Source organism: Hyperolius riggenbachi, chromosome 3 (assembly GCF_040937935.1).
Source record: "Hyperolius riggenbachi isolate aHypRig1 chromosome 3, aHypRig1.pri, whole genome shotgun sequence".
Classification (NCBI taxonomy): domain Eukaryota; kingdom Metazoa; phylum Chordata; class Amphibia; order Anura; family Hyperoliidae; genus Hyperolius; species Hyperolius riggenbachi.
In genome coordinates this window covers 460,903,350-460,927,271 of record NC_090648.1, presented here as the reverse complement: position 1 = coordinate 460,927,271, position 23,922 = coordinate 460,903,350, and the positions used below count along the sequence as shown (strand labels likewise).

Here is a 23,922-nt window from a genome sequence, read left to right as displayed (position 1 = left end):
ATCAGTTTGTGTGCCTTAGTATGCGTTAGTACGCGTTAGTGTGCGTTGGTACGTGTTTCTTCCACAGCAGTGCATTGGGAAGAAGATTTCAGTTAAAATGCGTTAAGTGTGAAAGGTGCTATAGGAAAACATGGGCATTACTTTGAAAATCAGTTTTATTTTAGTTATAACTGAGAGCAACTGATTAAGTGTAAAAGGGTCCTTTGGGTCCTTTTACACTTAATCAGTTGCTCTCAGTTATAACTGAAAGGACAACTGTTTTTCAAAGTAAACCCTATGTTTTCCTATATCACAGTTAACACTATACGCATTTTAACTGAAATATTTTTCATAATGCACTGCAGTGGAGAAGGAATAAAAAACGCATACCAACGCGTACCAACTGATTAAGCTTCAAAAAAGGACCTTAGCAGTGAACTAGTTAAACATCTATTTATAAAATAAAGTTTTCACATTGATAATTAAAAAATATATATTTAAAACATCAGTTTCCACACTTTTTCTTTTGTGCTAAAAACGATTACAATTAACCTTTAAAACATAATTATCCTTTAATTGAGCCAAACATTCTGTATGTGATTGATTATATACCTTATAAATACTATTTTAAAGTTCAGTTGTGCTTCTAAAATTATGTATATTTTAAAAATAAATAGGATGTAAAATGTCTTTTGTGAATTTTGTCTTTTTTCAAAGCCCCAGTAGGATCTGTCATGTGACATACGGTAGTTATTTTAATTATATCTGACCTTGAAAAACATTTAGACCACTTCATTATTTTAATTGTATCTGACCTTGAAGGAGGTGAAGCCCACTTCCAGAAGATCTGAGCTCATTACTGGCCTAAGTTGTTACTTATTACATCTATTATTTCTTAATCTCATTTCCTATGTTCCATCCGGCTGCGTGCTTTTAGTAAAACATATACTGCACGATATAAATACAACTTCATTTCAGCTTTTATTATTCTTTTAAATTTTAATTTCCAGATTAGTTCGTCTGATCATCAGAGATCTATTATCTATTTTATGTCTTTATATTATAAGTAGGAATGGTAAGAAATGCAGATTTCTGATTCTGCAGAAATTCCGCTTTCCGCTAATGCCGATAACAGCTACCACTTTCTGCCTTCCATGTATTTCTGCATTTCGATGCGTATTTCCGCCCAAAAAATGACTTTAAAAATTCCCGCATGGCTGAATTATTCTAAGTTTTCTGATTGGCTTAAAATGACCAAATATTGGGAAAGGAGTTCTGTGAAAAACCACATTCATTGATTGACTTATTCATTACAACTTTCTGAGTCGTCTGATTGGCTTAAAATTACAGAGTATCGGTAATGCGGATTTTCCGCAAAAAATTCCACCTAAATCTGCATTCTCTGATTGGTTTAATCACTCTGAGTCTCCTGATTGTCTTAAAATTGCCACATATCGGTAGGAGGATTTTCCATGGAAATGACTGCATTTTCTGTGGAAATCCGCTTACCGCCTTAGTATTTACGCATTCCACAAGTCTGAGGAAGGCTTATTAGTCGAAAGCTTATTTTTTATTTAGCTCTAAGTTAGCCAATAAATGATATCCTGATTCAAAATGTCCTGCTTTTACTGATGGTTAATACGGTACAACACTCTGCTGCTTCTACGTTCAGTAACACAGCCCTAAAACCATGAAAATGTTTCTAGTTAATCTAGGTACTTAGTGTGAACATGATACAAATTCAACAAGTTCTTTCAGATCTGTACAGTGGAGTAAGAGTAATTTTACAAATTGTCATATGTAACAGAGAAAGACTATAGTGACTGCCTTGTATTTTAAGAAAAATGGACATCGAAAATGGCCTATCGCTGATATGTACCTAGGGTCTACCAGACAATTACATCCCTAGATTGGGTGGTGTGGTGATTTTCCCATAAAAAATTGGGATAATTCAGACAACAGAGCCATTGTTTTTAGTTTTACAATCATTATTCTGCTGTTAATTAGCCACCATTTTTTTCTATCTCATTGCTCCTTCGCTGTCATGATTAACATATATTCCTGAATACAAAATGTGTTCATCAAACAGAGCCCTTGCCCTATCTGATCCAGTCCATCTGTTGCTGCAGAGTCCCAGAATGTACAGGCTGCATCGTTGTAAATAATCCTATAACTTCAGCCACATAACCTGTTCTTTATTTATTTTCTGTATTCTAGAGTCCAGTTTTTGTTTTTCATTTTTTCTTTACCTATGCTTAGAGTTCTCAAGTCAAAAACAAACAGTCATTATAAATGATTTTGGAAGATGATTTCACTTTTGTGTCTGTAATTTTTATTTTGCACTTAAAAAATACAGAGGTAAAAACAAACTGATGAGATTATATTGTATCTATCCTCTTTCTCCCCCCAAAAAAGGACTTATTTAGATATCTCTCGGTTTTATTTTATATTTTAATCTACTTTTTAAGTTTTTATTGTTTTATTGACTCTGCTCAATAACACATTCTTTGTAGTATGCCAAGAGCTAAAAATCTATGAAGTATTGATGCTTTTTCTCAGTTTCCTGCTCTCGGAAGTCATTTTCTGCCAGGAAAGTGTTGTATGGCTGTGAATCCTTAACAGTGAGTGTTACGCTATAGTCCAACCAGATCATAACCAGGTCCTGACAAGGTCCTTTTAGCCTTTTGTCCAAGGAGATCTTGTCAAACCTAACAAATAAATCACCTTTACAGCTCACACCAAGCAAGAAATTACTTAAAAAGGCTTTGCTTGTACTTTTTTTCTTTTACCTAATGTTTACTATTTTTCAGTTGCAAGGTGCCAAAAAGTTTTTTCTTTTTTAAGATAAAAGTCAAAAGAAAAGATATTTGGATAAACGTCTATGTAAATCATTATTTCAAAAAGTTACGATCCATGGTCGCTATTGAAAATGGGGGTTCTCCGCTTTATTTTGTGAACAGCCATTTGCTATTTCTCATCCAAAGCGCCATTTAGTGTATCAAGATTTGGATCACCACTAAAGGTTGATTATAGTAGGGAATCAAAGCCCTGTTCATCATCATATAAAAGCACATTGCCCATTTATAGATACATTGATGTTAAATGTGTGATTGCTTAAAGTGGATCCGAGATGAACTTTTACTCATTGCATAATTGTGTTCCTTTCCTATTGTTTATAGGGCATTCCTCAAGCCAAATACTTTTTTGTTTTAATACTCTAATTCCCTATAAACTAAACAAGCCACATCCACAGCTTTTCAGAGAGCCTTGACATTTTCAGACAGTAGCAAGGACTCATGGGAGCTCAGTCTGGGCAGGAGGAGGGGGAGGTATTACTAGCCAGAGATTTCAGAAGCAGGGGGGAGGAGGATGGGGGATTAGGTTTTTTCACAGGCTGAGTGCTGAAGATGCAGATAAGCATGCCTGTGTGTAATGTTTACAAACAACATGGCTGCTGTCATTGTATCACAGGAAGAAATAATCATATACTATTGAAGCTGTTTGCAGCTAGATTTGCTGTGTAAACTATCTAAACTTTACATAAGATATATAGACAAGTTACTTGTTATAGTTAGTTTTTCATCTCGGATCTGCTTTAAAAAAAGGAAGTGATTTGTTAATAGATTACAAATTCGTTATAAACGGGCCTTTTAAATTGTAACCACTATTAATGTATTTATAGAATGTCTAAAATACATTATTTGCATGCATTGTGCAATAGCATAATGCATGACACTTCAAAGATAATTTGGGGTTTTCAAGCTAAAGAAAAGCCCTTTTTTGTATTTTTTTCAATATGCATATATTATATGTACAAGAAGCTGCAATTTCAGATGCATGCTGTGACAAAAGTCCAGTAAAAATAGAAGAGGAAGTTCCCTCCCTGCATGCGTCTAAGTTGACAGCTTCCTGTAGGCATAGTCATGTGACCACAACACAGAGTAAGTAAAAGGTTTTCAATGGTTAAAATGACTGCAGTTCTATATGTTTTCTGCTAGAGAAATTGCAGGGCATTTGTAGTTTTGCCTTCAATAAAAATGATTCAAAGCAGCAATTCTAATAACCAATAAACCAAATACAGTGTAATAGCTTTGGTATCAAACAATTGACAGAACGGCAGTAATTGGATTTGTAAGCTCAGTCCCAGTATTATAATTTACACATTATGGAATACATTAAATCCTTATTTACAAACTGTGCTGTCCTTTTGTTTATAACAAAATTATGAATAAAAGCGAAAGATTAAAATTCCTTCTGGGCAAACATTTTTTTTTTGTCTGTGAAAAGGTAAGACAGCAAATCCCGAGGGGTATTATAAGACCTTAAGAAAAGAAAAAACATTTGGCTCTGGTTATCCTTTAAAGCCTAAACAAACACATATAAAGATGGATTTATAGTGCTAGGAAAGCTCTCTGTGTTACTGGCTTTTCTATTCCTTACTTTCTTTATATCACCCATACATAGGAAAGAAACGTGAAAACGCAGCTAATTATTAGTCATATTTAACTACATAAAGCATATGTTTGGATTTTAAGTTACAATTTCTAAAAAAAAATACACCTGTTCAAAAAGTGGAAATTAAAAAAAAGCACAACAATAAAACAAAAACAAAATAGCCACCCTTTCCAGAGACTTTTTTTTAGCCCCTGGGTGGCACTGAGCATTTAGAACCGTCCCCATGAACCCATACCTACCCCAATGGCTTTCCACATGGGGGATAACATCAATGACATATCCACATTTTCTGCCAAGGTTTCCTAGTGGTCAGGATCAATTATTGGGGTTCTAAAGAAGAAAATGTAAATATTTTTTTGTTTTTGTTTAATTAACTAATTGGTCTTCCTCGGCTTGCATTTAAAAAGGGCACCATGGTAATTTAGGTGCCCGGAATAGACACTAGTGGAATATCTGTAAAATGTAACAATATTCCAATGCATAATTTGGATATCAGTTATTTTTAATGACATTTTACCATGGCCTACCTAACTCTACTCTCACACAAGCCCTCTTTCCCAATGCCTAACCCTTACAGATCCCTTGCTGATGCCTAACACTAAGGATTCCCAAATGATGCCTAATTCTATGAACCCCCCCCCCATAATGTCTAAACCTAAGACCCCCATCAATGTCTAAACCCTAAGACTCTCCTCCGTGGTGGTGCTTAACCAATAAGACCTCCCTCCCCCGCCAATGTCTAACCCTAAGACCACCTGTAATATCCGCTATTAACATAGGCACTTATGGTGGCACCCATAGTATCCATCTGCACCCAAATGAACTGCTTTGCTATCTCACACCATAGCTATGAAAAAATGTGCTAAAAAATAGAGTAGAAAATACTTTGAAATGGTACACCCTTCCCTTTTGATGGTGAACCCCAGTCTCTTAATTACTTGTTGTTTCTACACTAGAGATTTGTATACAAAAATACTGAATTCTAATTGGGTAAACCAAGCAGTGCTGATTGGACAATATTATTGAATAATCAGGAGAGTATGTTATCATGTGCTTCTCTGTTATCTTTGAAGCCAGGGATGGTGGGTGTAGACAGTCATAAGAAGGGGATAGTCTGCTACTCAGAAGCACACCCAGAACTGCTTTTAAAACAAATTGCTGTATAACAATTATGTTGGGAATACCACAGGAGTCCTGTCACTGACCATATTGTAGGTCTCTAGAAGGATCCCAGAGATACCTTTAGATATCTAAATAACTTAGAATAGTTTCTTAATCACCAAATAAATAATCGATCATGTCAATAAAAAGGACTGGTGTGATTCTTGGTGGTCATAATCGACTCCAAGTATCTAGATGAGAGAGACCAGGAGCCCAATGGTGTAATATTGTTTGTAAAGTTGGTATGATAATGTACGTATTACACTCACAAAGATGGGTTGCAATAATCAGAAGCCAACACTCAGGCCTACAGGGAAAACACTATAGCTGCTTGGTATTCCAGGTCCTCTTGGCAGGCTCTGGTTGGTCGCACTCCTTGGGTTTATTGAGAACTCTAATGTTTACAATATAAGACCCTAGGGCCCCGTTCAGACTGCAGAACGCAGACCGCAACGCATGCGGACCGCAACGCGTACGAACGCACGCCATCCGCGTTCATATGCGTTGCGTGGCTGATCCCATCACTGAAAAGTGAATGGGACAGCCATGCGTTTTTACAAAAAATGCGTGCAGCATGCGTTCCCGGACCGCACAGGTCCGGAACGCATGCAGTGTGAACATCAGACATTGCACTCTATGCAATGTCTGATGTCGTGCGTGTCGGCCACCTGCACGCGTTTCCAAAACGCGGCTGGAAACGCGTGCAGTGTGAACGGGGCAAGGGTTAAGCTAGTCTAAGCACTGTTGGAGGCACCCTAAATGCCTAATATCAAGTGTGTTTAGGAATGTATAGATCTTACATCCTTAAGGACAAACCACAAGGGTGAGTAAACATTTAGTTTATGCACATAAGCCTTAGTGTGTCCTATGTGCATGAATAGAACGTATACTTACCCTTGTGGTTTGTCCTTAAGGAGGTAAGATCTATTAGACTAAGAGGTGTCCCAGGGTCCCCAACACCTTAATCTCTTATTTCTCTCTGCTTCAAATACAATAGGGGAATGATAGCGTGAGTTGTGCGCCCCCTCCCACACTGCGTCCTGATGCTAGAACCTCTCTCGCCTTTGCCTTGGCCCGGCTCTGAACACACACACTTGTTATTAGACATTTAGAGCACCTCCACAAGAGTGCTTTGATGCCAATAAAGCAATGCATATTTTGCTCATGTAGAAATAGCACAGATTCTCAAAAAAAGGGTAACTTTTTACCCCCAAATCAGATTTTACACGTAGTTTGCTTATGCCTAATTATCAGTGTTTTGGACACCCCATAATACCTATTCATTTGAGTGGAGTTCAGATATTTTTTTGTATTAAAATTGATTTATCAATTAGGCTCAGGGCCGGATTTATAAATTGGCACTGTAGGCTAGTGCCTACAGGCAGCCCATGTGTAGGCTAGTGCCTACAGGCAGCCCATGTGTGAAAGGTGACTCAAGTGCTCCCCTTCTCTCCTTTTATCTGCAGAACGTGAGTGGAGCGTATATGAATCTTCAGCCCCATTTTTACTGCCAGCTGTATGCTTATAAACACAATTATTCAATTCCACTTTAAGACTTTTATAGCCAAGGCCTGAAGATTTTTACAGCAATACAATTTAAAGGTGCTGGTAAATCAGGAGTCGAAGCCCAATTATATTTAAAAAACACCTTTCCGTGCAGACAAAAAAAGCTAACACATTCTATAATTATCGTTATTCAAGGAAAAACTGACCTGATTAAATTAGCTGGCATAGATAAAGATTGGAATCTAAAGCAAAGGTATTCTTTAGAGATTTTAAATTATTAATGTTCTTAATAGAATTCAGTGAGTGAACAGTATTTATTTGATTAAAATAAGAGAAAAAAAATCTTTGGGGCTAGAGCAGAACAATCCAAAATATGCTGGGTAGTATTTCATTACATTAACAAATTAATGATTCTGGGAATATTACCCTATTTCAGTAAATTGGATATTACACAGGGAACGTTTCAATTATTTCTTTGTGGTAAATATAACTGCCCTAGAAATGATGTCGTTTGCATCATCAGCTTTCCTAGACAGTTTGGTGAACTGAAAGGCAGAATTTCAATATAAACTGTCAGTAATGAAGTAGAGGATGTAGATTGTATTTTAAAGTGAACAACAGTGCACAACATTCAGTGTTAAAGGACCACTATCACGAAAAATTGAAAAATGTAAAATACAAATAGGTAGTATGTTTCTTCCGGAGTAAAATGAGCTATAAATTACTTTTCTCCTATGTTGCTGTCACTTACAGTAGGTAGCAGAAATTTGACAGAACCGACAGATTTTGGGCTAGTCCATCTCTTCATGGGGGATTCTCAGCATGGCCTTTATTCTTTATAAAAAGGATTAATACAAAGATGCTCCTGCTCACTGCACAGTGAAGTTGGATGGAGCAACTACCATTTACTAAGTGCTTTTGAAAATAAAGAAAACCCTGAGAATCCTCCATGAGGAGATGGGCTAGTCCCAAACCTGTTGGTTTTGTGAGATTTCTACTACTTACTGTAAGTGACAGCAACATAGGAGAAAAGTAATGCATGGCTCATTTTACTCTGAAAAAAACATACTTCTCATATGTGTGTGTTTACATATATTTCAAATGTTTCTATTACTGAAAGATGTGCGCTTCTACCACCCTTTCACCATTCAATGTTCAGGCTTCAGCCTGAATTAAGCAATCTGTTTGGTTCGCCACTTCTTGGGATGTGTATGTCCCTTTAAATGTACATTTCAAATGTTATGATTTTTGTGATAGTGGTTCCCTTAAAGTGGTTCTTGGCACAGGACATTTGTTTTCCTCTCTGTCTTTTTGCAAAGATAATTTTAGCTGACTTAATGGACCATTATCAAAAGAAAAATTGTTACATTTTAAATACATGTGCATTAGAAGGGCATTTCTCCCAGAGTAAAATGCACCATCAATTACTTTTATCCTATTTTGCTTTTGCTTACAGTAGGGAGTAGCAACCGGACAGGTTTTGGACAAGTCCATCTCCTTATGGGGGATTCTAAGCACCTCTGTTATTCTTTAGAAAACTATTTTCTGTAAAGGCTCCATACAAGGTGTTGGACAGCCTCCCTTGTCCTTTGCACACTATCTTTGGAGCTGGGCTGAGCAACTGCACCTCACTTTGTGCTTTTGAAATTAAAAGAACCCCCCCCCGTGAAGAGATGAAGTAGTCTAAAACCTGTCCGATTTTAACTATCTATCATAAGCAATAGTAACAGAGGTAAATAAAAATTTGAAGTGCATTTTATTCTGATTTTTTTTTATAAGTGACAGGGGTGATATACATTGTATACATATGACATGCATGCATTTAACATTTATTTATTTTATTTTTTTTGCTCTAGTGTTGCTTTACACACAAAATGCATTGCAGTGGTCAGTAAGATGCTAAAAATTCCACCTAGTATGGAAATGTAATGCAAAATGTATGCAGCTTGGAAATGGACCAATAAAAATTTTCAGAAAGTATATTTGATTGTCGCAGTTCCAAGCTGCATACAAATTTCTTGCAAGTCAGAATTATTAGCATCTGATTGACCCTGTCTACACAGCAATAGGAGAAAAACAATATGACATGCCCAGCATTCCTAGGTAGGTACAATCAGCAAAAATATAGGCTTCCCTAGCATGCCTACAGATGTGAAATCTGCTGTAAAGGGATAGCCAATGAGATGCTCATCATTTCAAACTCATACAGCTTGTTAATTGGACAGCCAAATACAACAGCTGCTGCATTGGCTTGGTCCAATTTCAAAGTGGATACATTTGCATAAAAATTGCATTCAATTGCATCACATTGTCCAAACCTCCCCAGCTTAGATGCTGTGTGTAAATAATTTATAAAATATTTGAGGAAAAGGCAGTTAACATATCTCTATGTTTTTGCAATGTGGGAGGAAACCAGTGCCCGGAGAAAAGCCTTAAAAACACAGGGAGAGCATACAAACTCTTGGGTAGTGGCTTGGCTGGGTTTTGAAGTTGGGACTCAGCACCGCAAGGCAAGATGATGATAATAATAATAATAATAATAATAATAATAATAATAATAATAATAATAATAATAATAATAATAATAAAAACTGGATGTGTATTTCCTCACTTGGGACCTGAAGATACCACTTTTCTAGCATAAACTCCTATATAAGAAGACAGACCCAAATAATAGACATTTTTTCCTTTTGGTTCCATTACCACTATTTTTCTCAGTTTTTCTCTATCCTTACTTAGGTACTTGCTACCCTTCCTTCCTTCTATTCTTCAGACTCTATGGCCCATATGCTATTCACTTTTTCACCTGAGTTATCTCCTAGGTGATATTTTTAAACTTGTCGATAAAATGCATTTTAAGCCACCAGAAAGCAAGAAAATACTCAAAATTGTTTTTAAGTACTTTTTCATTTACTTTTTGGTACTTTTTAGTTGAAAAGTGTTTTAAAAGTTATTTTAAATAGAAGGTGAAAAATTATCTCCTAGGTGAAAACTCAGGTGAAAAAGTGAATTGCATATGGGCCTATATGTTTATCTCAATAACATATCTGGCAAACTGACTTTTGTGATGGAACAGGAAAAGGTGAGTCAGGCTGCTTTCTAATCCTTTTTTTTTTTTACAGATCTGGCCACCGAGGGGGCTGCCTGGGTGGGGGGTGGGACATCTGACAGGCCCTTATGGGGGTTGTTGAACCCCTGGTGGGGGGTAAAATGTGCAGCTGGGGGGGGGGGAGGATAAAGTAAGAGGGGATACAATTTTAATTATGTGCATAATTTTATACTGGGGGCAGATCTGGAATTGATAAAAACTGAGCAAAAATGCATTTTTTTCATTTTTCCCCTCTTTTTCCCATTAAAATGCATAGACAACTTTTTTGGTCTAGGGACAAAATACCTGCCAATGAAAGTCTAGTTTGTCCTGAAAAAAACGATACCTAGATCATTTAGGTGTCGTGAGTAGGGATAAAGTTATGGCTGATTAAAAAGGGACATAGCTAAAACGTCAAAATTGCTCTGGTCAATAAGGGGAAAACAAGGTCTGGATGCGAAGTGGTTAAAATAAACTGAGGAGATAAACAATTGTAATCTCCTACTCCGAAAAATGATTTTATTTATCCCATGGTTTTATTTTAATAGTTAAACATTTACAAAGAAGATTGAATATTTTGTTGTCACTGCTTAGTGGCAGCCTATTCAGTGTCCCTAAATGAAAATACATGAACTATTGACCCTTTTCTGTATCCCTCTGCTCTCAGAAGTTGTATTCTGCCAGGAAACCTTTTTTGGATGTTATTTGCTTATCAGTGATGCTTTTTATATTCCCAACAAGGTACTGACAAGGCAGAAGCTGTCACTTCCATGCCTAAAAAATAACTCTTTCTGGCAGCAAAATAAAACAAGTAAACAGCCGGGTTATTAATATGTTTGGCACTGTACATACACATGTTTATCTCATCAGGTCACATGCCACCTCGGGTACACTTTAAAGCGGAATATAACCCTGCATTTCAACTTTGCTCTAAAACATTATTTACAGTATATTGTATGCAACCAGCATTTTTTTTTTTACTAGACCAGCATTGGAAGGGTTACACACAGCTTTAAAGTTCCTGGAGATTTCTGCAGACGCATCCGAAGCTCAGATAGTTACATTTTGTTTACATAAATGTATCTAAGTGTTGAATGTTACACACTTTGGCTGTCCTCCAGCTCAGTCAGAGAGATGAGCCACATTCAACACTTAGATACATTTATGTAAACAAAATGTAACTATCTGAGTTTGGATGCGTCTGCAGAAATCTCCAGGAACTTTAAAACTCAGTGTAACCCTTCCAATGCTGGTCTAGTAAAAAAAAAAATGCTGGTTGCATATAGTATACTGTAAATAATGTTTTAGAGCAAAGTTGAAATGCAGGGTTATATTCCACTTTAAGGTTAGCTAATTTCTTAAAGTGGGGGAAAAATATGTGCTCCAGATAAAAAACTTGAGATCTTCTCTTCCGTAGTTGCATCTTTCAGGTAATCTAGCAGATGAGATGCACTATCTCCCCGATGAAAACTAATCAACATAAATGCAAGCTGTATTGCTAAGCAGGCGTATCATGATTAAAATAATAGACGCATGATTTTGCGGCATTGCCGTATTCTAATGCAAACCTCCCAAAGGAAGGACTCAGTTTGTAGGTCTTGAGCATTTCTAAGACACAAATTGTATATAGACATGCAAACCCCAATTTGTTTAGTAAAAGCTGTAGCATTATTCTTATATCAATAGTAAACAAGTTACAGTTTTGCAGTGCTTTCCACTTGAGTAATCTGTCTCAGACTTTACTCACTGCTTACTGACTCTGTACACCCATGATTATCTCTCCCTTTAAGTGCTAATAAAACCTATAAACAATGTGTACAGAGAATGAGCTTCTGAGTCAGCAGAAGCAATTAATAACATTATTTGGTAACGTAGAAACAAAATTAGCAAAAGTATTCTGCATTGTTGATTGGGGCCTTGTTTATGTTATTTTAATCAGCTGAACTATTAAGAAACACATACATATCCAGGCACATCACCTCTAGTTAGGACATTTAAATAAGTTATTAAGGAGAAAGGGAGGTGCTTAAGGGGGTGTGGCCAGAAAAACAGCACAGAAAAATTAACCCTTTGCACACGATTACCTGGGTACTTCTGTTCTGCGCAGTGTAGGTGACTAAGCAAGAGAATACATTCTTTTGTGAACTAAGACCCCGGCTTTTAACTTAGCTGTAGGGAGTGGTGCCTGGATGAGTGACTCTGTGAATGCATTTGTTTGAACATTTGCATGCGACTGTGCAAAGGGTTAATTTTTTATTTTTTTTTGAACTATAGGTAAAATACCACTTTAAAGTGGACCTGAACTTCCTCTCTGCTCTAAAAAATAGGCAACTGCATAATAACCTTTAAAAAAATATTTCCCTTGTTTCTTTGTTACAGCTTACAGAACTCCTGCAATAAATCTGCAGTGTATCTACTCCCTGCTTTCATGGAAGCAAACAAAAGTGTTACCATCCTGTGTTTACATATTAGCCGGATCTGCCAAAACTGCGAAATTTCTGTGCTGGCACAGCTAAGGCTTCAAATTACACTTTGTAAATACTTACAGATGAGGGGAGAATTAGACAGGCTCTTTTCTCTAATAACATACAGAGTGCATTTCTCTTGTGTCCTATGCAACAGTTCAGGTCCACTTTAAGTGCTCCATCAATAGACAGCTATATTGGGGCTTGAGTACTGAGCTGGGCAGAGGCCTAAAATGAGCTCAAGCCTTGTCTATGGAACTAAATTCAACCCCTGGATCTACTGCCATACTGGGTATTTGCGAAGTTAATTCTTCATATTTTAATGTTGGGGTTCCTCAATGCTTGCTGCTTAATTGAGCACTAACTGAATGCTGTCTTCCATGCATCCAATGAATGCCATTCATCCAATTCATGTCATGATGAAGGGAAATGGGTCATGGGATGGCATAGGGGCATAAAGTCTAGAGTGGGCCTCAACTATACGAGGGCCTAGGCACTATGTGCATTGGAAATCAATTGTGGATTTCAGTTTTAGGCGAAAAGATTTACTGAGTTTTGGTGTTTTACCGTGGACAAAAAATAATTTTCTAGAAGTGAAACCTTCCCTACAACTTAATTACTAATCTGAAACAAATACACGTTTTGAGTCCTATGGGAGAAAAGTGCTTTACAAGGTTGTTACTCTTTGATGAAAAGGTTATGGGAGGTCTTTTTTTTTTGCAGGCCTGACTCTTTTGGAACAGATAAACTTTTTTTTTCCAAGTCTGAGAGTCCTTTAGGTGCCCTTTTGCAAACACCAAGTGAGCTTTAAACATGCCTATTACTTAGCAGAGGCTTCCTTCTGTCCTCTCTGTCATAAAGCTCAGATCGATGAAAGCTTGCAGGGATAGGACTTTCTTTCAGTTTTCACTACCTCCGCACAGATTTCCTGGAGCTCAGTAAAGTTCTTGGTCACCTTTCTTACCTAGGGCCTACTGCCCCTACTGCTCAGTATGGTTGGGTCTTCATCCTTTGGAAAAACTGTGTCTTTTTCTTTCATTTAAAAACTGATAGAAGTCACAGTGTCCTTGGAAAAGTTTAATGTAGCAGAAATGTTTCATAGCCTCACACGAAAAATCTGTACCTCTTAACAATTTTGTCTCTATTATCTGCAGGCAATTCCTTTAACCTCATGCACATTGTCAACTGGGCTTCCTTAAAGAGACAGGTGGTGTGTCTTTGCTAATCATTACCTGTCAATTCAATTTACTGCAAGTTAACTTTAAACATTTCGGTGAATATCAACAGAGTAGAATACACTGGGTGCCACCCTGGTGTAGTTGATAGCTCTTCCAGTGATAGCTTGTCCCAGGTACAAATTTGGGTCAGCATTACAGCGGAGTCCCAGTTATCCAGAACTCAACTAACCAGACGTCTCAACCAACCACAACAAATCTTCGGCAGTACTCACAGTGGTGAAGGCCAACTTTTTAGACTTTTTGTAGGCTCTGCTGCGCTTAAAGACTGGATTCCATGGACCGCACAAGGTTAATATACTTTCAATTACTGTATTTTATCATTTAATAAAGAGTTCATGGAATGTAAACAGAGTCGGGGATTGTACAGTATTAACTAGGCCTATTTTTAACATTCAGTCTCAAGCAACCAGAAAGTACACTTATCCGACATCAGCCAATCGTGTGGGTGCTGGATAATGGGGACTTTGCTGCATATCTATAGAGTGTGTTCTCCTCATTGTTGTGTGGGTTTCTTTCAGGTTCTCTGGTTTATGCCCACATACCAAAAACATACGGATACATTTATCGGATTCCCTGAAAGTGCCCTAGATTATAATAGAGATATAGACCCTGCACCCCCGCAACACCTCTGATGAAACAACTGATGTTGTGAAACAGCTGTCAGGTATGAGGGAGCGCTCTCCATCAGGGGCCTCCTCTGGCTTGTTCCATTTGCTTATACACAATACACAACCTGATTTTTAATTTAATTACACACAATTGATCCTACCAGAAGTTATTAAAATATAACTTTTATTAATTAATTATTAAAACTTTCATATTTGTTTTCATTTTATAATGCGTTAAATAACCCCAGATTAGGTCTATAGTACTGTGTTGAGCATCTACACCAATTCACAATTTTTAGTGATCCTGCTCAGAGACCTAAAGCTGAGTAAGTTGCTTTTTACTTGCTACATATACGTTAATAAACCCCCCACCAATCCGACATGTTTCGACCCCTTAATTGGGGTCGTCGTCAGGGAAAAAGTGCTTAGTGCAAAGAGTTGCCAGTGCATATAGAAGAAGAAAGCATTATATATACATTTCAGTAAAGAAAACAAAAAAGGAAGAGCGTGTGCTCTCCAGCTCTGTCAGCATTGAGCTGACAGAGCTGAATTGGTGTAGATGCTCAACACAGTACTATAGACCTAACCTGGGGTTATTTAACGCATTATAAAATGAAAACAAATATGAAAGTTTTAATAATTAATTAATAAAAGTTATATTTTAATAACTTCTGGTAGGATCAATTGTGTGTAATTGTTCCATTTGCTGCCAATGAATATTTTAATGGTTACATGAGCATCGGTGCCCGCCTTTCCTCTTTACCTAGAACTATAGACCATGTTAGGGATTAGATTGTGAGCTCCTAAGAACAATTAGTGATATGATTATATACTCTGGAAAGGCATCGTAGAAGTTAGTACTATATAAATCCAACATAATAAAAAATGAAAAAGGAATTACCTTCAAGGGGATAATAATATCTAAATAGTTGCAAATGCTTATAAGCTCTCGTTTTTACTTTCATTAACTGCTTACGGACATAGCTGATTGAAATCTAAGCCCTGTTTGGCACCTGTTATCCCTGCCAGGGCCATAGCTACCACCGATCACGCTGCTCTCAGTTCGTTGCAGACCACTCATCCTGCTGTTGGTGTGACAGCAGAACTAAGTAAATTGGCTTGCCTAAATTGCTCTTAGACTATGATGCACATTTGGCTATGGTAGGCATTAGATGTTAAGTTCCTCTGAGGGACAGTTAGTGTCAAGACTGTATATTTTGCAAATTTTGTAACTCACTTCAAGATGACATAGCTTGGGGTAAAAGAAGAGGTAGTTTATTTGTTAAAAAAACCAACAACACTAGACAATGCATTTCACGGGAGTCAACCTAATTCCTTGGGTCAGTAAAAAGTGTCTTAGGTCTTAGGGCAGTTAAGATGGCTCAGGGCACCTGTCAGGGGCCTGTCACAAGCTCCAAGTTGTGCGATACTTGCCCTAAGACACTATTTACTGACCTGAGGAACTGGAGTGACTCCTGTGAAAAGCCTGGACTGGTGTTTTTTTTCTTTGTTTTTTATGTTTTTTATTTATAAATAAACTACCTCTTTTTTATTTTTTACCTTAAAGTGAACCTCTGGACTAAAAATGTACTCAGCAGAACTGAAAAGGCTTGGCGTTTTTTTAACAGTTTCACAGCATCAGAACTTTGTTTTTCTTACCAAAGCATCATTTTTAGCTGCATTTTTAGTTTAGCTCCACCCATCAAAGAAAAAAAGCCGCTGCTTTTTTTCCCTGATGCTGTGCAAAGCATGATGGGATTTCCTATGTTGTTATTCACATTGCCTATCAACTGGGAGAGGTGCTCAGGACACAGGACAGTTGGAACTGTGTCTCATGCTCCCTGTCACCTCCTTTCAACCAAAAAGATGGCTGCCATCATGAATTCAAACATTTGCCTGTTCTTTTAAAACAGTGTTGGTAAGAGATTATATTACCTATCTATATTAATTAACATAACTAATGTAACTTAATGACAGTAGGTTTGTTTAGGCTGGAGTTCCTCTTTAAACTGAGGTAAGCTCCTCTTACCTTTTTAACTGTTTCAAAGTGTTTTATACTTTTTGGAGTGCCTCCCTCTCAAGTTACGTTGTTACCCCCACGGGGGTGGTTATCAGTTCGGGCCACTAACCATCTCCCCCTTTGGTGACCCTAACTACACTTTTTCTGCAGAGCGTATCCACAAAGTATGATCAAATACATCCCCTCCAAAGCTTATATACCGTGGTTGCCATTCCGCAATTTGGGTTTGTAAGTACAGCTTTGATTGATCTCATTTATGCTATTTCCATAACATACTATGGCCTCAATTCACTAAGCTTATCTCCTGTCTTTAATAACTCTCCTAGAGTTATCACCATGGTGATAAGGCATGTAGTATTCTGGAAACATTTTTCCTCAGGCAAACCTAAAGTTAACTCTTCTGTCTTTAAGTTAACTCTTCAATCCTTAAAATAACTCCAGAGTTAAAGACAGGCTGTTTATTAACTGTGTGTGAAAATAACTACAGAGGAGGTAAATTAACTACAGAGGAGGTAAATTAACTACAGAGGAGGTAACTTAACTACAGAGGAGGTAACTTAAGGAATGAAGAGATAAGATAACTCTCTCACTGTGTGGAGGTAAGTTTTCTCTTGCCTTATTATCTCCAGCATGATCTTAGTGAATTGAGGCCAATGCCATGATGGTCTCCTTGTCTCTCCTGTGCTTTTTTTCCATTTCTGGAAGATCCCAGGTTTTACAGACCTCCGCTTTTCTGTAAATCAATGTGGGAGATGTTTGCGCTATAAAAATATAAGGTAAATAAAATGTATAACTTATTTAGTAGTGAGGGTAACATTACCAATGGGTCCATCTGTTCTCATGACTTAATTTCACTGTGTCAGTTCATTTGTAACTATGGCAGAAGGAGTAAAGCAAGGAGTGATCACTTAAGTGCACTTAGGTTCAGGGACTTTATCAAAACTTTGCTACAATTACGACAAGACCTCATTATTCCTAGTTCTGCCTCTGGCTTTGTGTAACAAGAAAAAGGAAACATTATCCTGGTGATTTTATTCAGAATAGTTGATATTATTCACAATTGTATTTTGTACATTGTAATGACTGCAAATAAAATGCAAATGGGCAAGCAGCCTTCCTAGGTGTTAAGGAAATTCTGCAGCAGCCTAATTAAATGTATTTTCCTACTTATTATTTTGACATTATGAATCCCTGAAACATTAAACCATTTTCTTCGGCATAAAACTGTGGTCTATTCAAAGCAAATTGATTACAGCTCCCATTAGCACAAAAAGGGATTATGCAACACAAGAGATGAAAAAGAAAAGATTCTGATGAGTAATGTGTATCTTAAATCTTATTTGACAGTTGGGCAGCGTTGCTTTGATTTCATTTACATGAAATACCTGTTATTAGAAGATTGTCGCTCTGCAAATGAGTGCATTTATTTGAAGAAAATATCCTGTGGCCAAAAGCAAAAAGTGATAAAGAAATGTCTTCGGGAGGACAAAGAAACCAAAATGTGTTGTTCAGATATCTTCAAATTACATGGAAAATTATAAAACATTTGAATTGTATGCGGCCTTGCCACTAGGTAACTGCTCAGCTATCCAATAAAAGGTTGTGTTACGTTATTTATGTCCAACGTGGTCCTACCGTGTATTTTTGGTAGAACACGGGGAGGAACATTAGGCTGTAAACACCTTTATGAGCACGAGCTGATGAAATCCTTTCTTTCCCAATAAATCACAAGGTAACATGTCTGGTCTTTAAAACACAGAAAAGTTGTCTAATAATAAAAGTTAAAGTCTATCTAAAGTAAAAAAAAAATAAAACATAAATAAATAAATAAAAATGAAACAGATAAATTGTATGTCCAGATACAGTGGTTTGGGTTTATTATATAGCCCTTTAGTTAGTGAACTGATACTTTAACCACCCTGGCGTTCTATCAAAATTGCCAGGGTGGCAGCGCAGCAGTTTTTTTTAAATTGTTTTTTTAAATCATGTAGCTTGCCTAGCGCTAGCTACATGATAGCCGCTGTGCAGCGGCATAGCCCCACCCCTTCCGATCGCCTCCAGCAATCAGAGCAAACAGGAAATCCCGTTCAGAACGGGATTTCCCGTTTGGCTTCCTCCGTCGCCATGGCGATGATCGGGATGACGTCATCGACGTCATCCACGTCATGGCGTTGGAGGGAGTCCAGATCCACCCCATAGCGCAGCCTGTCGGTGATTGGCCAGGCTGCGGAAGGGGTCTCGGGGGGGGGGCTGTAACGCGGTGGGTAGCAGTGCATCGGCGGTGAGCGGAGGCGATCGATTACAACACGCAGCTAGCAAAGTGCTAGCTGCGTGTTTTAGAAAAAAATTGTGAAAATCGGCCCACCAGGGCCTGAGCAATCCACCGTGGCGGTCATGGACGAGCTGAGCTCGTCCATACTGCTAAGGTAGTTAAAGTGAACCTGAAGGGAGAAAAGTGCCCATGGGGGTAATTACCAGGGGGGGTGGGGCCTCTGGATCCTAAAGAAGCTTCCCCATCTGCGTGCCTATATTGTAGCTGCAGGAAGATTACGGCGCAGGGGAAAGCCAATAAATGGCTTACCCTGTTCCTGCACAAGTCCTGGCACTGCACAAGTCCTGGCAGCGTTAATTACTATTCCCCCTCCAGGCCGCCAGCCATGGATAGTGGGGAAAAGCGTAATTCGGCTTCCAGCTTTCGCTGGCGGCCAAATTACAGTGTTCTTGTAGTGATTTGGGCTCAGTCTTCTGACGGTGCCCAAATCAGTCACTGAACGCTGCTGTAGCCGTAATTCCTATTACAGTCTATGGTGGCTCCAGCTGTTATTACAGTGCTCGGCCCCATCCTCCTCAGCAAAGGCAATCCATTGCTGGGACCTCAGAAACTCTGCTCATAGACGCATGTCTCCACTGCACACTAAAGGCTTTCCGCTCAGGCTCTGGCAGAAATAGTCAAGTCTGATTGGTTCTATTCTACTGTGTAGATCCAAGCCGTCTGTGCCTGCGCAGAAAAGTGGACCTGTTTGGGCTTGGCTATTTTTGCCGGAGCCGAGGGAAAAGATGCTAGTGGGTCTGCATGCAGCAGTGAATGATGTTATTGTTGTCATTCTTTTCCGGGCTGCCAGCGCTAGATTGGGCTGGCTGAGTAAGACGATCAAGCCTCATTAGGGTCCAGAAGCTTCCCCTTCCCGATGTACTGTAAGTATGTGTTTTTTTTCATTTTTTTAAGTTACAGGTGGCCTTTAATGAACACTATATATGGAAACTAATACTTTCCTTCCCATTATCCAAACTTCAGAGACATATACTACATACAGAAGTGGGCATGATGAACTGCTGGTATGACTATAATATTATGTGCTATTAGCCAGTTATGTTGTTAAATTAAGCACTTTAATGATTTCGATAACAAATAATAATGGTGGGCTAAACCAGAACAGGTAAAATGGGAGTAAAGCATGTCTGGTAGTTTGGGTGCTGCCATATGTTGCAATGCAATTTTTGCCCATGGCAGCCCGCGTGTGTTATTTGGGTGCTGGAGTAATAGCTATAGTATTAGTGGCAGTATGGCATGGGCAATCTGGCTAGTGGTGCTCAGCTTTAGTGACCGTTATCAGCTCTAGCCAACACTCATGCAGCTCTAGTGGAGTGGGATTGTTAATAGGCACTCGGCTAATACAACACGGTTTTGCCTGGGGAGCATTCAGATATAGGGGTGTTCAATAACAGTGGCTATAGATAATAATATAGCTAAGCACTAAGGGGTTACTTAGGACACCGAGGTTCAGCTACAGTGGGCGTCAACCTTTATATAACAGCAGTGGCCCCTTGGATGTACTTCAACCAAGCAACAGGGGGAGGTATTAGTTAGTGTTAGGTGTAGGTAGGGGGGTGGCTTAGTGCTAGGTGTAGATAGAGAGGATAGTTTTTGGCAGAGGTAGTGAAGGGTTAGAGTGAGATTTAGGTTACAGAGGAGGATAAGAGTTTATTGGAAAAATAACCAAACATCTCATGCCCATTTTACTAGGTGCACCTTTTAAATGTACGTGAACTCAACGCCGAGTAGGAGAATTATTCTGATCCAAAACTTCCTGTCTATAAAATACAAGCTCTAGTCTCCAGAAATGCTTAACTACTAAAGAATTACACGCATAGTCTCTCCCTGGAATGATTTGTCTGTGACCAGTCCACACAGGATCAACTTGCTAGCAACTAAGGATTAAAGCATGCCAGCAAACCAGCCAAGTACATCTGTAGGTAACTTTTTTTCAATAATAGCACCATCGTTTGGACAATCTGCTCTGCTCAAAAGTCTATGAACTCTGTTTGCAATGTTAACATTTTGTTCCTATCATTGTTGAATTACTTAGCCTTTAAGAGAACCCGAGGTGAGAGGGATATGTAGGCTATTTATTTCCTTGTTAACAATGCCAGTTGTGTGGCAGCCCTGTTGATCTTCTGGCATAAGTAGTATCTGAGTCAAAACCTTGGGACAGGCATATGGCTAATCTAGTAAAACCTGAATCAGCTGAGTCAGAGTGCCTGATCTGCTGCATGCTGGTTCAGAGTCTATGGCTAAAAGTATTAGGCCGGTTACACACTGAAAGCGTGCAGGAGAACGGCTCCTGCACGCATTGCGGCGTGTTGTCGGAAAAGTCCGGTGCGACGCTGAGTAGCAGCGGTAGTAGAAGATAATTAACCCGAAGGGGAAATGGCGATTCCCGACGATAAAATGCATCGGGACGAGTCGTACCGCAACGTATCGAAACGCAGCGTCGGGTGTGAAAGGTAAAAGGAAAGTCTATGTACTTTCCTTTTACCTTGGTTAACGCAAAGTATAGACTTTGCGCGTTAAAACGGCAAAAGATGGCTCTGGTGTGAAAGTGCCCTTAGAGACACAGGATCAGGAGAACTTCCAGGCAACTGGCAAGGAAATAACTATGGCAACTTACCACCTAACTTAATCTTTTCTCCTTTTCTTCTCACTAATAGATCATTTTTTGTTGGTCTCTGATTGCTGCTGCGATTTAAAAAAAATTTAAAAAGTAATTTTTTAAAATATAAAATATCCCTTTTTTTACGTTTTACATTTCTGCAGCTCCACTTTCTCCTTTTCCCTCCAACGCATGGTAATGTGTACCAGTGTTCATCTGTAGGGCTCTGATGTCATGTGACATGCATCAGGGCCTTATGGAGAAATGCTGGTGCATTGTGCAATGCTGCAGATGGGCTGCAGAGAGATGAGAGAGGGGAGCTGTCAGCTGAGGTGATGTAAGTAATTACAAGCTGCAATGCTGCTCTCCATAATACTGGGAGGGAGAGAGAGAGAGTGGTGATCCCCTTAAAGTGACTCTGAAGTCTCCAAAAAAAGTCTTTTTATGCCATAAATCTGTTTAATACTTTATCCCTAACCCTTTTTATGCCATAAATCTGTTTAATACTTTATCCCTAACTAAACCGCCACATCCCTTTGTCCAAGACGCACATTTATCCCTGCTCCTGATTCCTACACTTTGTGCACCCCTCAGAAGAAGCTTGGCGTTTGTCCTGCGAAACGGGGTAAGGTCGTTCACCTATTGGCGCCCACACCTGCTGCCTCCCCTACACCTAGGTACAGCTACGAATGTCTCATCATTTGTCACATCATTTTGACGGTTATTGATCAAGCTCGATCTTTTTGCCATGTATTTTTACACTGCATCCTGCAATATAATGTTCACTTTTTGCTACGGTTAAAACTATAGTGCCAGACACTTTCTGCCTCTTTGAGATTTCTCTCCCAGATTTACATTCTCACATTTATCACATAGTGACATCTTTACTGCTGGCAGGTGATGTCAGTGGAAGAAGATGCTGCTTGCTTTTTTGGCAGTTGGAAACAGTTGGAAACAGCCATTTCCCACAATGCAATGAGGTTCACAGACAGGAAACTGCTTGGTCCTCACAGTTTCATGTGGGAGGGGTTTCACCACAATATCAGCCATACAGAGTCCCCTGATGATCCGTTTGTGAAAAGGAATAGATTTCTCATGGGAAAGGGGATATCAGCTACTGATTGGGATGCAGTTCAATTCTTGGTCACGGTTTATCTTTAACCCCTGAGCTACCCTGTGCTTGAGGGGGTAGCAGAGGCTATAATAATGCCCATATTTTCAAGGGCAATATGCAGTGTCTGTCTGCAGGGGCTACCAATAATTTAATGATAACATAGAGAGAGGTTTGGGGCAGATGAGGTGAAAACAGGCTTTAAAAAGTGTATTTAATACACAATATTTTCAACAGAAGAAATGCTATTTTCAAATGTATTTCAAAGCATTTTTATAAGCACAACGCAACACAATAATCAGAGATCACATTCATTAACTGACATAACCAGAGGATACTAGCACACTAGCAGAGCCTGGAAATAAGGACATTCTGTACATCAGCAGGGCACTCTGAACATTAGAGTACGGTAGATATAATTGCAAAGAAATTAGATTAGAATTTCCTGACAGTGTGAGACATTCAGATGAGTGTAGCTGGCTGCAAACTTAAACAGAGAGGAAATTTTAAATAATAGAACATAAAAAATATTCATGCAGAGATATTTAATGTATATATCTCCCTTTTAAAGGAAATGGAGCTACACTTTAAATTAAGGAATTGATCAATAATGTAATATATTTCCATTATTCAAATTATTATTCAACCTGTTTACCCATCCACTCCCACTTTCTGGTACCAAATGCACGCATAGCCTATTTAGTCCTTGAAGTTACTCTTCCTTACTATTACTGCCCACTGCTGTTCTTATCTGCTCTGTCACTCAAAGATGACATAACACAAAGCTCTACCAAGCAGCATAAGAAGAATCACAGCTGAAGTCCGGGATGCTATACACAGGTAAGTATAGCAAGTTTAGCAACTTACACCAGCTTCCTCTTCCTATAACATTTTTCTTTGCTTTTAAATTCTTCAGTGGTCCACCTAACTCTTTAAATTTGACCTCAAATTGAGCACTTTTTGGCTTGAGAAAGGGCTACATAGTGCCTGAAACTTAAGCTATGTCTGTTGTTTTGGAAAAAGAAGGGTTGTAGTTATGTTTCTGCATGCTGTTGTTGTCTTGGATGGATTCTATCTTCTATCGTTATCATTGTTGCTCTTTGCCCCTTGGAATTGCATGTGATAGGATAAAGGTTTGTTAACATTGAAGAAACTGCTTTGTGAAACCCTAGTTCTGGTCCCTTTTGCACAAATGTGGACCCTTTTCACTGTTGTGTAGTAGTGATAGGACCTTTGCACATGTGGGTAATTTTTTGAATTCTCTGAGGAGTCCCCCTACAATTTCTGTTGACTATTCCTACCTTAACCCTCCGGCTGTGTAGTTACTAGGGGCATTTCACTAACCAGTGGTAAAATTACC

General features: G+C 38.6%; 1 protein-coding gene across 7 annotated transcripts in view; it reads right to left on the bottom strand.

The window, feature by feature from the left end:
- The window catches only part of FSTL4 (follistatin like 4), a 1,281,504-nt gene that overhangs the window by 747,741 nt on the left and 509,841 nt on the right, over window positions 1-23,922 (bottom strand). The window contains exon 1 of one of the 7 annotated variants that reach the window (XM_068273017.1): window positions 17,341-17,393. The exons of the other annotated variants lie outside the window; for them this stretch is intronic. Within the exon in view, the coding sequence (XP_068129118.1) occupies window positions 17,341-17,362 (22 nt within the window). The 5' untranslated portion in view covers window positions 17,363-17,393. Of the gene's footprint in view, window positions 1-17,340; window positions 17,394-23,922 lie in introns of those variants that run through there. 7 annotated transcript variants of the gene reach the window in all.